Genomic DNA, 15,435 nt, shown 5'->3' on the forward strand with positions numbered 1-15,435 from the left:
GTTGATACGAGCATATTGAATATTGGCCAATGAGCAAATCAAGATCTAATTTATTTTCTTCTTTTTGTCTCTGGATAAATTGACCCTATTCGAATACGTGATGCCGAAGTACCAAGTTAATTGTGACATGGATCAATGCTAATCATTCTAATTTCGGAATGCGTGGTGTAAATTCCTACCGATCTATATTCTATCGGGGAGGTACGCTCGACTTGTCCAGACTCTTGTTGGAGCTTGAAGTTACACACGTGGTGAACGCTTATCCGTCAGAGTTCTTGCGTGCGGTAATGTAATAATGCGGCTCAATATCACATTGTGCATCTGCAGGCGCCTGAAAAGGTACCATTTCGGTCTTCACCACCTCGAACCCAACCTTTCGCAACAAGTTCTCCCAACCCTTTCTGGTGTAAAGAAGGTTCCCAATTCGCTTTCCCATGAATGTATGCTCGATACCTCTTGCACATTCTCCATCCTCGTCAAACATATGTGGCTCTGTTGGAAAGTCCTCAGCTACCATGGTCCCGATAAAAATGTAGCCCCCGGGAGCAATCCATCCCGACATCCTTTCAGCCGCCACATCCATTTCCTCACGCGAAAAATGAAACAGGGAGAATATCGCAAAGGCGTCTTGAAAGTGAGACGGTGATTCAGGGGAGAAGTCAAGCATGTTAGTCAGCTGGAAAGTTCCCCCAGGGACTTGTCGCTTGCTCAATTCGATCATGACGGGAGAAAAGTCAATCCCATATAATTTGCGACCACTGCTCACAACGAGGCTGGATGTTGGAACCCCGGTTCCACTGCCGATATCAAGGACCGTCGTATCAGAGCTCGCAGGAAGAAGACTCAGACTCTCGGTAATGAATGCTATGAGGCCTTCATCATGTCCGAAACTCTTCTCGTATCTAATTCCTAAGTTGTCATAGAAATCGGCTGCTGGGTTGATAGGTGCCATTTCATTAATTGATGATGGATTTTTGAAATGAGTTAAGATCACTTTATTGTCTGGGCAATAGAATGAACCCAGCTTTTAGTAATCCAGTCTCGCCATGCAGTATATGGATAAATACGTCTGTCATTACAAGCCATGATCTGCTCTCGGTTACAGCGTTGAGACGCTATCATATCCCCGGTTGATGTTGCATTTAGGTCTCCGCTTTCCCGCAGGTCCGGAGCAAGGGCTTTAAATTATGACAAGTAGAATGTAACGCATGAAATGCAACTCGCCGTTCTTGTATTCGATTAGTGGGTCAAGCAATCTAGGCTCAATGGTTCGTCTGATTACACAAATCCATGATGGAACATGGCATGGCTTGTGGAAAAAAACGCATCCGTTATTGAACGATACCCTCTTCTTTATCTAACTCTGATTTACTTTCTCTTTCTTTGAAGCGGCATTCTGTGACACTGAACGAAAAATGTCTTCCTACGCGCTTGATGAAGCTAAGCCTGGTGTTGTGCAAGAAGTTCAAGTCACCACTTCTTCCGGAGTTAATCTTGACCAAGAAAATGGAGATATGAACCTGACAGAGCGAGGGAAGTTATCGGAGAAAGACTACGCAAGTAAAGTCCAAGATGAGGCAACTCTGGCTGTATTTGGAAAAAAGCAACAGCTCAAGGTAAGATCTTACTCGGCTAAGCGTTACTATATATTATTGACCACATAAATTTTTAGCGAAGATTTAAATCTCTGTCTTCCGTGGGCTTAACTTGTGGTTTGATGTTGACATGGGAAGTTGTTTTATTGTAAGAGCCTCAATATGACTCTCTAACTCAGAAGTGCTAACTGAGTAATCATATGAAGTACTCTTCAATTCGGTTTACAAAATGGCGGCCCTGCTGGATTAATCTACGGATTTCTAGCGGCATGGTCCGGAGCTATGCTTCAAGCATTGGTTATGGCTGAGATGGCGTCAATGTGAGTCAAACATTCACAATCTTGATATAATCAAGGATATATTACTAACTAGATATAGGATTCCTCTCGCTGGTGGGCCTTTTAATTGGGTTGCCATTTTGTCTCCCCCTTGGTGCAAGAAGTTTCTTAGCTACTTGGCAGGATGGCTTACTGTTATTTGTTGGCAAGCCTTTGTTGCAGAAACATGCTATACTGTCGCTTCGTTGATCCAAGGTCTCCTGATTCTCAACTATCCAGACTATGATCCGAAATTGTGGCAAGCGACTCTGCTTTTCTATGCCATCGCTCTCTTTGGTGTTTTCATCAATACTTATCTGGGTCGTCTTCTACCGCGTATCGAAGCTATGATGCTTATTCTGTATATCTTGGGATTCATTGGAGTGCTCATTCCTATAGTTTATTTATCGCCTCACACACCCGCTGATAAGGTCTTTACCACTTTTCAAAACCTGGGTGGATGGGATAGCATGGGTCTTTCGTTTTTTGTTGGATGGATTACATCTGTCAGTTCCTTTGTAGGAAATGATGGCGCTGATCACATTGGTATGCTTATGTTTCATTTTCTATCGAATAAACTTAGGTCAGGACCAAGAATCAGGCTAAAGGCTCATCCTTTATAGCCGAAGAAATCAACCAGGCATCGAGAGTCATACCTTTCAGCATTTGGTTCTCAACCTTGTTCAATGGCATCCTGGGTTTTTCTATGATGATAGCAGTATTGTTTGGTATCCAAGATATCGTCGCCGCTACTCAGTCAAACACTGGTTTTCCTTTCATGGAGATATTTCAGACTGCATTAGGGTCAAGAAAAGGAGCCAATGCACTGGTAAGCAATGATTCATGCCTGAGCGTACTTTTCTAACCCGGGCAGATAATTGTGATTACCGGAGTAAACGTTTTTTCCGTCAGCAGTGTCTTGGCCACAGCATCTCGAACTTTATGGGCTTTTTCAAGAGAGAATGGACTGCCATTCTCTCATCTCCTTGTGAAGGCAAAAAACACCGTGTCTCTGGGTTCTTACAAACTCAAGCTAATGACAAGCATAGGTTAATCCCAAAACCCGACTACCAATCAACGCAATCATAGGAACACTTATAATCAACGTACTACTAGCACTAATAAGTGTCGGCTCATACACCGCATTTGGAGCATTCTATTCTGTTGTTTTGGCCGCGTACCAGTCATCTTTCTTGCTAGCCGCCAGTGTGATGCTAGCAAAAAGATTAAAAACACCAGCGTCCGAAATGCTATGGGCTCCTTTCCGACTCAAGAAGCTAGGTGTACCCATTACTGTTGTAGCTATAATCTACACTATTATCGCATTGTTTTTCTCGTTCTGGCCTGCTTTCTCGAAGGTGGACGCGGCGAATATGAATTGGAGCTGTTTAATTTTTGGCGGGGCCGTTATCTTTAGTATGATTTTCTGGCTGTTGCATGGACGGAAAGTCTATGTAGGTCCTATATGGGAGTTTGAGGGTCATTTTGTCAGAGTAAAGTGATGAAACACAAAAGCTAGTTTAACTACTCATGTTTTCATCAAATCAAATCGTAGTTTAGTCTTATAAAATGATCAGAACTAGAACGAAGAAATTATTTCTGCCCTCTTTTGACCCTCTGTATCAAAAAAGACCACCACCTATCTCTGATTCAGATCCCTAATTTTCACATGATTGTAATACTGCCAGCAAATGTGTCCATATACACAGATTGGAATTGGGCATTAAAATGAAATCCGATGCAGAGAGCCCAACAAAAGACAACGTTTCAGGCGAGTGTAACTACCGATCAACTCGTATGAAAAACGCAACTGATAGCAGCAATGCCCTGGTAAGTCCAAAAAACTTCCCTGGCAAACGATAAGACCCACAACTATGTGCGTTATAAACTAGTACTGCGGTGTCTCTAGCGTATTTCTCATCTATCACACCCCGGCAAGCCCAATGACAGGCTATATAATGTACCAACAGGTCGGTACGGTCCGGCCCCTTAGCCCGTATCCCGCATATTTCTGACGATATTTATTGGTTGAGGCTTATTATCTCTCCACTTCAGGAGATTCGACTCATTCCTTAATGAGGATGGTAGTATTGAGATTATCTCACATTCGCCTAAACTGTCTGATATAGTAGCTTTGAATGCGTGGATTTATAGTGGTTTGTTGGAATACAGATGATCGACTTCCGTTTTCCCGAGAACATTCGGGGTCCTCAGTAAATAAATACCTTGCTAAAGATTTCTTTGGTCGGTTGGATGTTTGGGATGTTCTTGTTCTTGTTAAGCTTTAGGAGATATTTCGGAGTTATAGACTAATAAAGCATTGAGATAGAATTGCAGAATGGCTTAGCAATATGGATTAATCACAAAGAAAATTAAACATACCTCATTTATCAATCCCGGATAGGTTTGTCCAGTCCGAACGTAAGTTCTCAACCCTAACTCCCCTTCAACACTATCGCTTCTCGCCCTGTATTCCAACGCTTGCTTCGCCACATTTCCTTCAGAAAATGTGCTCAGATCTTATTTGAACCTCTTGGAAATCTTAACGAACTGGTTTTAGAAGATAGAAGCGATGGGATATGAGCGACTAATAACACCGACTTGCGACTAAACTATTGCTTTCAGACCATCAGCTGTACGCTCTTCTCCTTATGCGTCTGCTCCAACTTTAAAAAATATGAGAATAATGGCTCCCCGTCGTCGTGCGTTCATCGTCCACCCTCGTAGCTGTGACTATACTGTAGCGAGATCGGTGCCGATATTGCTTCAAGGACGCGAGATACGGGTCGTTCAGCGAATTCAGCTACAATATCTGACGATGTTGTAAGTCTTGTAGTTTATGCGGGAATTAAATTACTAACCCATTGTACATGTCTTCCTCCATCCAGGAGGTGCTGAAGTTGGTTATCATCCGAAGTTGCACGAGCAAGTATCAAGGTACACAGAATTCAGGCTACGGACCATGTAGCAATGTAATATGCCTCTGATATTTCCCTTCCAAAAATTACCAGTCCGGTTCTTCCGCGAACTGGTCTCCACAGCTGTCATGCCATGATTGACACCCTTGACTACCAAGAGAGTTGCAAAGCTCCTAACCAGTGGGTTTTGACAAAGAGCCTTTGTGAACAATCTTGACGCTTCAAAATATTCATTATTCGGAGTGGATTCAAAGGTATCCGGATTTCTACAGAACTCTACCACCCTCGTCATGGGCAGCTACATTTGTTGCCATGAAACTTGGAGAGTGGCTGGAGTACAACGATTGCACTATCCAATGGATTCAAATAGAAGCTGGCCACAGATATCCCTCTGATGTTCCTGTACTTGCTGGCTCTTTGATTAGTGTTACTATGATATCAAAGACATCGATAAACTTCCACTTCTTTGGGCTCATCATGAGATCCGAGCAACAACAAGGCTTGACTTTGGAACAAGCTTATAAAGTATTTCCTGTATATGCACTTATTCGCCAGCTCATTGCTCTTCTTGAGCCGGGAGTTCACTGTGAGATTGATTCGAATCCTTTGCGGTTTTCTCAACTCGAGAAACCTTTAGAAAGCTGGAAAGAGGCATTGTCACATACTATCGATCTCTTGAATGTAGCAACTGGTGTGCTTCTGTGTGTTGTCGATGGTCTTGAATACATGTATCATGGAAAAGCGAAAGCAATGTATAGTAATATCTTAGCTGCGTAAAATGGGAGAAAGGACTTGGCAGGCAAGAATGGAGTAATCTTCAAGACCTTGTTCACCACAGCTGGCGCCTCTATGATTTTAGATGACAAATTCAAAGCAGACGAGACCGTGTTCAATAATGAACTCAGACATCAAAACTATGAGAAGCCTGGGTCAGGACGTAAGTCGTTCTTGCGCTGAGTATCAGAATTATAGAGCAATAGGAGTTTCGATATTTCTTGGATCAGATATCTACATCATCTTGACATACATATGGACAGGGTGTGATCATTGGCAATATGTTCATACATAGCAGCATATCGAAAAGCGCAACATCAAGTGAACTGATATAATTTTCCACTACTCACAAAATCAGTAGGAAGGTGACATATCTGTTGTCCGAGAATAGTGGAGAGTTACGACTGCTTGTTTGTTTTGGTATTTGCAGGAACAGCTAGAATCTCCCCAAATCGGCAGACGATAGCCTGGTGAGGCAGGAAATCTCCTCAATCTCCCCACACTTTGAAATCCAGGTATGCAACAAACCAGGCTCGACAGGTTTATATTTTCACCACGTGCCTTACCAAGTGCCTCCAATATATTATTTCATCACCATCCAGTTCTTTCTGAACAGCTCATCTTGACCGCGAACCTGTCTGCATTTTGTGGCCTCATGTGTGAATGAGGGACGAAAGCTACTAGGAGATTACAAGACAACAAAAATGTTTTATGCGTACCACTTCAACTTTGAAGAGATTGCCATTTTTAGTCATACTAGATGATTTGGTTCCATGCAGCCTTTGTTATTGACACAATTTCCTGAACTGGAACTGATGGTAGGCCAGTCATAACTGCACTCAAGTGTGAGTCTGCATAGATGTCTGCAAAGTGTGGCTCGAACGCACAAGGAAACAGAGCAAAGCTATGGAGAAATTTCTTGGGTCCGATAAGGTTACGGCAATCTTATACTAAAGCTCGCCGTCGAAACGCTAGAACACAAGTTCTTGGTGATTTTGAGAAAGCTCCACTACAAGCTCAAGAGTGAAAATGAGATGATTCGGTATTAAAACCGCCCCAAAGTTGCCGACAATCGAGAACTCCAAGATCGTCTAGTCACTTGGGGGTACAAAAATGAAAAATACTCCGAATGTGCGATACTGGCAGGATATATCGCGGTTGACCTGGAGAGTGTTTGAAGACGCGATGGGTAAATAAATACATCTGGTTAACAAAGACTCCTTATCAATCATCAAGGTGTGCATGTATACACACTCTATCATCACTTGTTAATCCTTTCCTAACCGCCATCGGCACACCACAGCATTTACTAATTCCACACTCTAAAATGATAAAAGGAGCGAAATCCCGCGCTCTTTCTGCAAAACTCACGTGTCTGACCATACCGCCTTCCCCTTTCTACTCTTCACCGCTTTGACGACCAGCAGAATGACAACCTCAACCCCGATATTAATCTATTCGACTCATCTGCCCCGCATCACGCCCTTCACTGCTATCTTGACATTCACGATATTCTGCTCTCTGCGTCCTAGAAAAACTCCCCAAACCTACTGGAACTCCAATTCAACTTTCTCTCTTTCTCAATCTTCGATAAACATCTTCAATTGAGATATCAATTGTTTTGTCAAGATCACATACCACCTGGTAAAATAATATTCTAAGATCTTACAAAAATGGCCGAAGAAGCAATAATCCGCCATGCACGTCGTGAAGGTAAGATCACGATTACACCCCATCAAACTATACTATATCCTCCCAAAACTTTATCTACATCTCTCCTCCTTCCCAGTCCCATCCATTTAACTCAAAATCTCACCTTAACCTCAACCCCCAAACTAACTGCTCCTCCCCACTCCCAGACATCCCCGGAATCCTAACCCTCATCCACGAACTCGCAGCCTACGAACACGAATCCGCCTCTGTACTCGCCACTCCCTCCTCCCTCTCCAAAACTATTGCTTTTGCTCCCTCCCCACTCGTATCCCCTGCAAACACCACCCCTTCGACCGGAGATGCTATATCTCCTACTCGACCCGCGCGTTGTCTACTTGTATTTCCTCCCTCATCCCCTTCTTCTGCTTCCCAACCCCCCGAACCAATAGGAATGGCGCTATATTTCTACAATTACTCAACCTGGCGCGCTTCAGCGGGTATCTATCTCGAGGATTTGTATGTACGGGAAAGCGAGCGGGGGAAGGGTTATGGATCGAGATTGTTAAGTATTTTAGCGAAGGAGGTTGTGGATATGGAGGGAGGGAGATTGGAATGGAGTGTGTTGAAGTGGAATGAACCTAGTATTGAATTTTATGAGGGGAAGAGTGTGGGTGCCAAGGCGATGGATGGGTGGCAGACAATGAGGGTTGATGGGGAGGCATTGATGAAGTTGGCGGAAAAAGCTCAGTAGATTAAGAGGAGATAGGAAGTATCTTGAAGAAGTCAAGAGGCATTTTAGTAAATGTTGTTTTGAGTGTTTGCGATGTCACATGAGGAAAGAACTGGAAACTATCCGTATGAAAATCATTATAGAAGGCTTTTTTTCCGCCTCAAATAGCAATACTACAGATTGAACAGTAACAGTGACACCAATCCTAATGTATCAGTTGTTGTGTTTCACGCTTCACTGACTTCCTGATCTTTCTATCCATAGTTCCCTGAGCTAACCTATCGTCTGGCAATTCGAAGAACTCAGCATCTTTCGACGATGGCTTTGTGATCTCTCCCGCAGCGGATGGTGAACGTTGCCCTCCCCAAGTTATTGTATATTCTTTAGTGTTCTCATCTTGTACCATTTTTGATGAAAGACTCCAAATCATACCGTATAGCCTTCGCATCGCTCGTGTCCTGTTGTGTTGTGGCGTATTGGAAGTTTGTGAGTCATTTAGCTCAATTTTCATCGTTGTCTCGTCCCAGACATCCGCATTAAGTCTGGCTGGTTTGTTGTACAGGGAATCCATCCTTTCTCCAGCGGATTCAGCATCTTCATTTTGATTTCGGGGAACGGCAGCCTTTCGTCTTGGGGGTGGACACTCGATTGGCTGTGTTCCTTCTGCTAAATCTCTCAATCTATTCCATTCATGTTCAGGTACTGGTGGTAGAACTCGTTCCAAAAGACTTGCCCACCATGTGCGTTGCATATTTACTTTCCGTTTTTCTGGGAAGCTACGTCCCCATGCATTCGTTAACGGTATATCTAGCTTGAGACTTTTTATCCTCCCTCTCATCGATTCCATGGGATTATTTGCTTGTTGACTCGCGAGAAACAAATGCACATTTTTGTGCTCTCGGCGCTGTCTTTTGGATGAAGCGTTTGCTTTGTCTATCTCAACATCTTTGGTCGCATCCAAATTCTTTGAAATCTGGCTATCGATAATTCGTGATAGTGCTGTATCATCTTGTGGTAATTCATCCTCTCCAGGTCTCAACAATTGAGTAATTAATTCCCTCCTTCTATGTCCTGCACGTCCATATGTTCTCAATAAGACATGTTGTAAATCAGGTATACTGCCTTCCAGATTTACACGCTCTAGTAAATGTAATTTGGTAGCATTCTTTTTGGATCTTGTCTGCAGTTTCTTCAAATCAACCTTTGACCGTAAATAATCGGTTCCCCAATATTTTGGATTCAGCTTTCGAGGATCGGGAGGATTGAATCGTTTGACAAGAAGATCGTGGACAAAAGTTCTTGCGGCAGAATCAGGAAGATACGTTGCTTCTCTCAGGAGAGCTCGATATTGTTTTCGGAAATGCGGTAGGTATTCCTTCACTTGTAAGGGAAGTGTGTAAACGTTTTTGCTTATGGACGGCATTGGAGCTGTTGAAGCTGGGGGTTGCTGGGTTTGTGAACGCAAGCAGTATTAACAACGTAAAAAGTATGAAACGAATGAAGAGAATCAACAAGAAGCAGAATACTTCCTGATCCTTTGGGGAGAGTCAAAAGGTACCTGGGTAGTTGCCAAATTATTGTACTGAAGATTGATGAAGAGAAATATTGTTGTCGCCTTCAAATATAGGCATTGAGTCGCGTGTTGAGAGGATATTTACCTACAGAGTACAGGATGGAATGAAGTCTCATTCAAATTGAATCTTGACGTTGACTAATGGCTCGTATGAAGATATAAATATCGACGGCGAAGAGACAATTGTATATTAAAACATATGTACTGAGTGCATGTATGTAGTGAGTCGTCGGAATTCTCTTCTGCTCTGAGTCATCACGTGGTCGTGTCAAAGCTTGCTTACATAATGTTTCCCATCACACATCTATCCACCCAAAAGGTCATTTTAGCTTCGCGAACCGTCACGTCAAAGTCCAATTAAATTTCCATCCAACCCCCCACACCAATACATTCCAATAATACACCAATTCTCAAAACCACTTTACACCTCCTCGCGCTTGATACACGAAAGACACGTCGACCTCACCCCTGTTTAGATATTGAGTCGCGTTCCCCTTATCGTCATTGATCTGAGCATCATTGTAGGTGAATGCGCTCAGTGAACATTGAATTGATAAAGCTCCTTGTTTCAAGGATCTTACCGTCCTCGGTGACGCGATTGCCATTCGACTAATACACATCGTCGCAACATCTCGATATCTGTCGATATCTCTTATTCTATGGCAGCGACGAGAATTAAATCCAACCCTCTACCTCTTGCGACTACATCAGAATCAAAACAAAATCATCTGCCGCCGAAGACATATTCTGCAAACAACAGCGCACACGATCGTGGCCAAGATTCGACTCGATTTCGTTCCGAAATGTCAATCAGTATGAGTCAAGGATCACAGCCTGGTGGTTTAATGATGCAACCAGGTGGACCTTTTCGTCAATACGACTCAACTGGTGCCATGAATCGTAGAGACATGGCACCTCAAATCTATTCGGTATGTTTATGTTGTTTCAATTGAAAACTAAGCTGTTACTAATCTTTTATAGGCGGTTTATTCCGGTGTCGATGTATATGAAATGGAAGTTAATCGTATAGCAGTCATGCGACGGAGAAAAGATAGTTGGCTTAATGCTACCCAGATATTGAAAGTAGCAGGAATCGAAAAAGGAAAGCGAACAAAGGTCCTCGAGAAAGAAATTCTGATTGGGGATCATGAGAAAGTTCAGGGTGGGTACGGAAAATACCAAGGAACTTGGATTAGATTCGAAAGAGGCGTTGAATTTTGCAAACAATATGGCGTGGAAGAACTTCTACGGCCACTTTTAAGCTATGATATGGGCCAAGATGGAGGTATTGCAGGACAAGGTGGAATTGATACTCCAACGAAGGAACAAGCAATGGCTGCACAAAGAAAGAGACTTTATAATTCAGGGACCGAGAATCGTAATATTGGACAATCCGGAACATTCTTTAAAAATATTTCGAATCAAGCTTCCCTCGCAGTCGCAGCAATTAGCAAAGCCCGATTTGATTCGCCTGTTCCTAGGAATCGAAACAGTAGCGCAAGACCTCCTACTTTTAGCAGACAATCATCACAACAAATGAGTCAAGAGACTACATTCCCCAACTCGCAACAAAGTATCCAAAGCTTCGTTTCTAACGAAGGTTTAACGAATGGAGATTCGGCTTATGCAACTCAATCCCAATTTCAGTTCTCGCATACTGGGAGAGAGGATGGTGATTTCCAAGAGCCGCCACGAAAAAGACGAAGAGAATCTCTCGAGCCACCGAATGATAGCCAACAGTCGATGAATGGTGCTTATAATATGTCCTTGCGAGAGCCGTCTCCAACCGAACCTAATGATTCATTCTTCTATCGTCAAGATTTGGGCTTATCACAAGAGGAAGAAGCTCCAATGCCGTTACCGCCTCTACCAGAAAATCAACACAATGGAAAGAAGGGATTGACTCTATTGTCACTCTTTCACAACGAGAATTCTTACTTGGGGACGAATGAGCACAATGATCAGGAGGCGTTTCGTACTATGTCCGGTGTAGAACTCGATATTCCTATAGACAAATCAGCCAATACTGCTGTTCATTGGGCTGCTACTCTTGCAAGATTACCTGTCTTACAAAAGCTCATTCAATCCGGCGCAAGCATATATCGAGTCAATCTCAGAGGAGAGACTGCATTGATGAGAGCATGTTGTGTAGCTAACAATTTGGATCAAGGAAGTTTCCCGGACCTTCTTGAATTACTCGGCAACACTATTGGCTTCCAGGATAATCGTGGACGAACAGTCTTACATCATATAGCTGTCACTTCAGCTGTCAAAGGTCGCAGCCCTGCTAGTAAATACTATCTTGAATCACTTCTCGAATTTGTTGTTAGGAAAGGTCGTTCATTCAATGGTCAATCACAAAATCATGAGCCTAATCCTCATGCCATGGATATTGGTCGATTTATGTCTGAAATGGTAAATGCACAGGATAATTCAGGTGACACTGCTCTCAATATTGCAGCTAGAGTCGGTAACAAAAGTATTATCTCCCAACTCATGGAAGTTGGAGCAGATCCTGAAATTCAGAATAATTCCAAGTTACGCCCATCAGATTTCATTGGGGGTTTGACAAACCCTGGAGATCGTTTAGGTCTTGCAAGTCCTGATAAGAGAGGAAACAAAGCCACGCGTGAAACTAGTGGTGAAATTATTGACTGTAAGTTTCTGTCATTCTACTACCCACCTTGGATTTTTTCTAATATAATTTTAGCCATAAATGCAACTCTCCAATCAACACTTGAAGACTTTGGAAAAGAAGTAGAAGCTAAACAAGCTCAAATCGACTCAATTCATGCCAAACTTCGCGAAGCATCTGCAAGCTTAGGAGAAGAACGACGTGCCATGGAAGCAAAACAAGAACGTAATCGACAACGTGAAGAACGTGATCTCAAAATCGCAAACCTCACTCGAGCCGCAGAAGAAGAAAGTATGAAATTACTTCAACTTCAGCAACAATTCAATCAACCTACTTCAGATCTAGACCTTGAAATGCATCTTGGTGATGCAGATAAATCTTTGGCGGTTCCACAAATTCCTGCAGATATAAATAATACTCCGACGAGAAATTCGAATCTCAAAGTAGATCATGCGAATAGACAAGCGTTGTTACAACAATTACCTTCACTACATATTCTTCAAGCGAGAATCATGGCTTATAAAGCTAATAATGATAATTTGGAAAGAAGCGTTCAAGAATTGAGAAGTAAAGATACTGGCAGGATAGCAAAGTATAAGAAAATTATTAGTTTGTGTACGGGTGTGGATGTTTCGAAGGTGGATAGTGTTATTGAGGGATTGGCGAGAGCGGTGGAGAGTGAGAGTGATGTCGATTTAAATAGAGTTCGAGAGTTTTTGACGAGGGTTGAGGGGGTTTAAAGAGGGTGTCGGTTTCTAGTGAAGAGTTTGACAAGAGAAGAGGAGTGTGATCCGGAATAATTTAGGAAGGTGTGGAAAATGTGCATATATAACGGTATTCTGTGGATTCGGTCTGGTCTGCATGGTTGGCGTTTGGGTGGGAGGCTCGGTATACTCATGTGGATATGATTATATGTTGGGCAATCGCATTACTTTGTATATGGATATTGGGAGGGAAAGGAGGCTTTTCTTGCATTCAGAAAGAATAGCATCTCTTGTCTGTGCTGTGCTATAGATATGCAGTAGGAATAGAACGGAACGGGGTTAGTAGAAGTTATCACCTATTTATTGGAGATTCTGAGTCCGTTATTTCTCTCTAGGCTTGATTTTATTTTTACACATTGGTGAGAGTATGCACCAGTCATGGGAAATTCCCAAGTGAAGAGTACTTATTATTCAATAGCACGCTTCTGGATGTGATCCAAGGGATTTCTCGGTGAAGAGTAAATCTGCACGTATATCCGGACGTGAATTGTTATCGAATTTGTTCTTAGTTATTACTGTACAAATGGGTAGAATCATTCACGTTGTATTATTACGACAACTCATTCGTAGAGCAGTTTTTTCTTTCCAGTCAGTTCTATTTTTATTATAGGCATGAAAATTTCATCTTTTAAGAATTCGACATCTTCCGATTTTAACTTTTATTATTTCCATTTTTGTAATCTTACTACACTCCTGAAGTCACTATAACATGCTCAACTTAAAAATTTGTAGATTACCCAACTAGATAATTTCTACATGATATTTTAATCATTTAATGGCTATTCTATTTTAACTACCGACATTATCCTTGATAAGTGGGTAAATTCCAGCCTCTATGTGCTTGCGGGTTCGTGGTTGTCTTATAACCTTACATTTGTTGTGATACGAGGCGGTATATATAATTCGACAAAGATACGCGAATGACCGTCTTCCAGTACAATCAATCTAAGCAACATATTACACTCATTAGACTATCAGCCATTATACATTCTACTGTTCGGAGTTTGAGACAGCCGTTGAATAGATTGATAGATGGTACATTTTATGGGTCTTTATTAAGAGAAATTTGGTAGAAATTTTGTCCATTCCACCGTCTGATATGCCGATTCTGGCAATAGTCTGAGACTAGTAAATGCACCAACTAGGAGCGCCAACTTGGACAGAAAATACAAGCTAGAGCCCAAAATTGCGGGTCCATCAAGACCCCACCTTCGCCAAAAGCCGCGCTTCGAGGACCTTTTTTCCCAAATTCCTAGGAGTGTCATATCAAAGTCGAGGCCCGGTTTCAAGAGCAAGACTTCCACTATACCCCAAACGAAAAGGTCCAGAAGAAGGCACAAGCTGGCGCCATGCCAGAGCAACTGTTCTGTCGTTGTGGGAAAGCTCAAGTTCCAGCCAGTAACATGGATTGCAGCATGGACGACAGTGACTGTTAAGGTGAAGAGAGCCAATTTGAAATTCGGCTCAAGTACGTAGTCGTTTGGGATTCTTCTGACCGGCCTCTGCGAAAGCCCGCCAAAGTGTTTGAACATAGGTCTGCGTCTCCAAGTTCGCCATCCAGGCTGTTCGACAAAGTCTAAAGGAGAATCAGAATAGACGCCAGAAGCGACCGGTTCTGCTTCACGAAGTATCTGAGAGATAGACACTTTCGACTCGAGACGTATAGGAACTTCAACGTCGAAAGGCTTATTTAGCCAGAAAAAGTAAGATATTGTGGTACAGAAGAGAATGGCTAACGTGATTGTCTCGAGACAAGTAATTTCAAGAGATTGTACAGCTCTAGCAATTGAGGAGACAAATAAGTATCCACCCTGGGTAACTGTCAAAACCTTCCCGAGACGATCCTTTTTACTCCGATCCATGATTTCTCTTTCTTCAATAGTGGGCGTTTCAAGATAGAATTTAGAGACCAGGTAGTGTAGAGCTCTTGAATTGATGGGGAATCGTGGCGAATCTGGCGCGCAAAGTAGGAAGCCCCCACTGTCTGCAACAAATCCGTGGGCAATAGTCCAATGACCAACACCAAGTTCTCGCATCTTATCTCGGGACGCTCGAGCAGACTGCCACTGAAGAGCAGCCAAGAGAGTAACATGTTCGGGTGCAAATACTGCCCAAGTTGCCCACCTGAACTTTCGAAGAGATACGACCCAGAACGATTCCTCTTCGTGAGGAACATTTATATGCATAGCAGTCCAGGTAGAGGCAAATAAGGCCAGTAAGCATGACCAAATAATATCCATTGTACCTCTTCCATCTGGGTCAAATACCCAACCAGCTTTTTGAGTATTTGAAAGGGTTGCATTGGCCATGTTTATTGTTAGATGTGTATCAGGCTGCCAGAACTGCGAGGAAATCAGGTGAAAAGAAGTTACAGAATGTAGGCTTCAGCCAAAGTTGGATAGACAGCAGCCATGGAGACACACATATATATACTAGATATAGAAAAAAGAGATGTCTATCTGTATACGCAGCTTCG

At 42.7% G+C, this 15,435-nt stretch overlaps 7 protein-coding genes across 7 annotated transcripts; 4 read left to right on the plus strand and 3 right to left on the minus strand.

Annotated features, from left to right (window-relative positions):
- Positions 1–259: 259 nt before the first annotated feature.
- On the minus strand, positions 260–952 carry EAE98_008462 (uncharacterized protein; the record flags this gene model as incomplete). The annotated part of the gene is made up of 1 exon (XM_038956085.1): positions 260–952. One exon carries the CDS (start codon positions 950–952, stop codon positions 260–262), a length of 693 nt encoding a protein of 230 aa, XP_038807544.1.
- A 463-nt stretch (positions 953–1,415) lies between these two features.
- On the plus strand, positions 1,416–3,414 carry EAE98_008463 (uncharacterized protein; the record flags this gene model as incomplete). Its single annotated transcript, XM_038956086.1, has 7 exons — positions 1,416–1,616; positions 1,673–1,743; positions 1,802–1,915; positions 1,974–2,458; positions 2,536–2,741; positions 2,787–2,906; positions 2,962–3,414. The coding sequence occupies 7 exons, from the start codon at positions 1,416–1,418 to the stop codon at positions 3,412–3,414; spliced, it is 1,650 nt and encodes a 549-aa protein (XP_038807545.1).
- A 1,549-nt stretch (positions 3,415–4,963) lies between these two features.
- On the plus strand, positions 4,964–5,607 carry EAE98_008464 (uncharacterized protein; the record flags this gene model as incomplete). The annotated part of the gene is made up of 2 exons (XM_038956087.1): positions 4,964–5,010; positions 5,103–5,607. 2 exons carry the CDS (start codon positions 4,964–4,966, stop codon positions 5,605–5,607), a joined length of 552 nt encoding a protein of 183 aa, XP_038807546.1.
- A 1,670-nt stretch (positions 5,608–7,277) lies between these two features.
- On the plus strand, positions 7,278–8,008 carry EAE98_008465 (uncharacterized protein; the record flags this gene model as incomplete). The annotated part of the gene is made up of 2 exons (XM_038956088.1): positions 7,278–7,317; positions 7,464–8,008. The coding sequence occupies 2 exons, from the start codon at positions 7,278–7,280 to the stop codon at positions 8,006–8,008; spliced, it is 585 nt and encodes a 194-aa protein (XP_038807547.1).
- Positions 8,009–8,192: 184 nt separating this feature from the next.
- On the minus strand, positions 8,193–9,410 carry EAE98_008466 (uncharacterized protein; the record flags this gene model as incomplete). The annotated part of the gene is made up of 1 exon (XM_038956089.1): positions 8,193–9,410. One exon carries the CDS (start codon positions 9,408–9,410, stop codon positions 8,193–8,195), a length of 1,218 nt encoding a protein of 405 aa, XP_038807548.1.
- An 809-nt stretch (positions 9,411–10,219) lies between these two features.
- On the plus strand, positions 10,220–12,935 carry EAE98_008467 (uncharacterized protein; the record flags this gene model as incomplete). Its single annotated transcript, XM_038956090.1, has 3 exons — positions 10,220–10,489; positions 10,542–12,216; positions 12,271–12,935. The coding sequence occupies 3 exons, from the start codon at positions 10,220–10,222 to the stop codon at positions 12,933–12,935; spliced, it is 2,610 nt and encodes an 869-aa protein (XP_038807549.1).
- Positions 12,936–14,014: 1,079 nt separating this feature from the next.
- EAE98_008468 (uncharacterized protein) lies at positions 14,015–15,268 on the minus strand (the record flags this gene model as incomplete). The annotated part of the gene is made up of 1 exon (XM_038956091.1): positions 14,015–15,268. One exon carries the CDS (start codon positions 15,266–15,268, stop codon positions 14,015–14,017), a length of 1,254 nt encoding a protein of 417 aa, XP_038807550.1.
- Between the last annotated feature and the right edge of the window lie 167 nt (positions 15,269–15,435).

Source organism: Botrytis deweyae, assembly GCF_014898535.1.
Source record: "Botrytis deweyae strain B1 chromosome Unknown BDEW_022, whole genome shotgun sequence".
In the NCBI taxonomy this organism is placed as follows: domain Eukaryota; kingdom Fungi; phylum Ascomycota; class Leotiomycetes; order Helotiales; family Sclerotiniaceae; genus Botrytis; species Botrytis deweyae.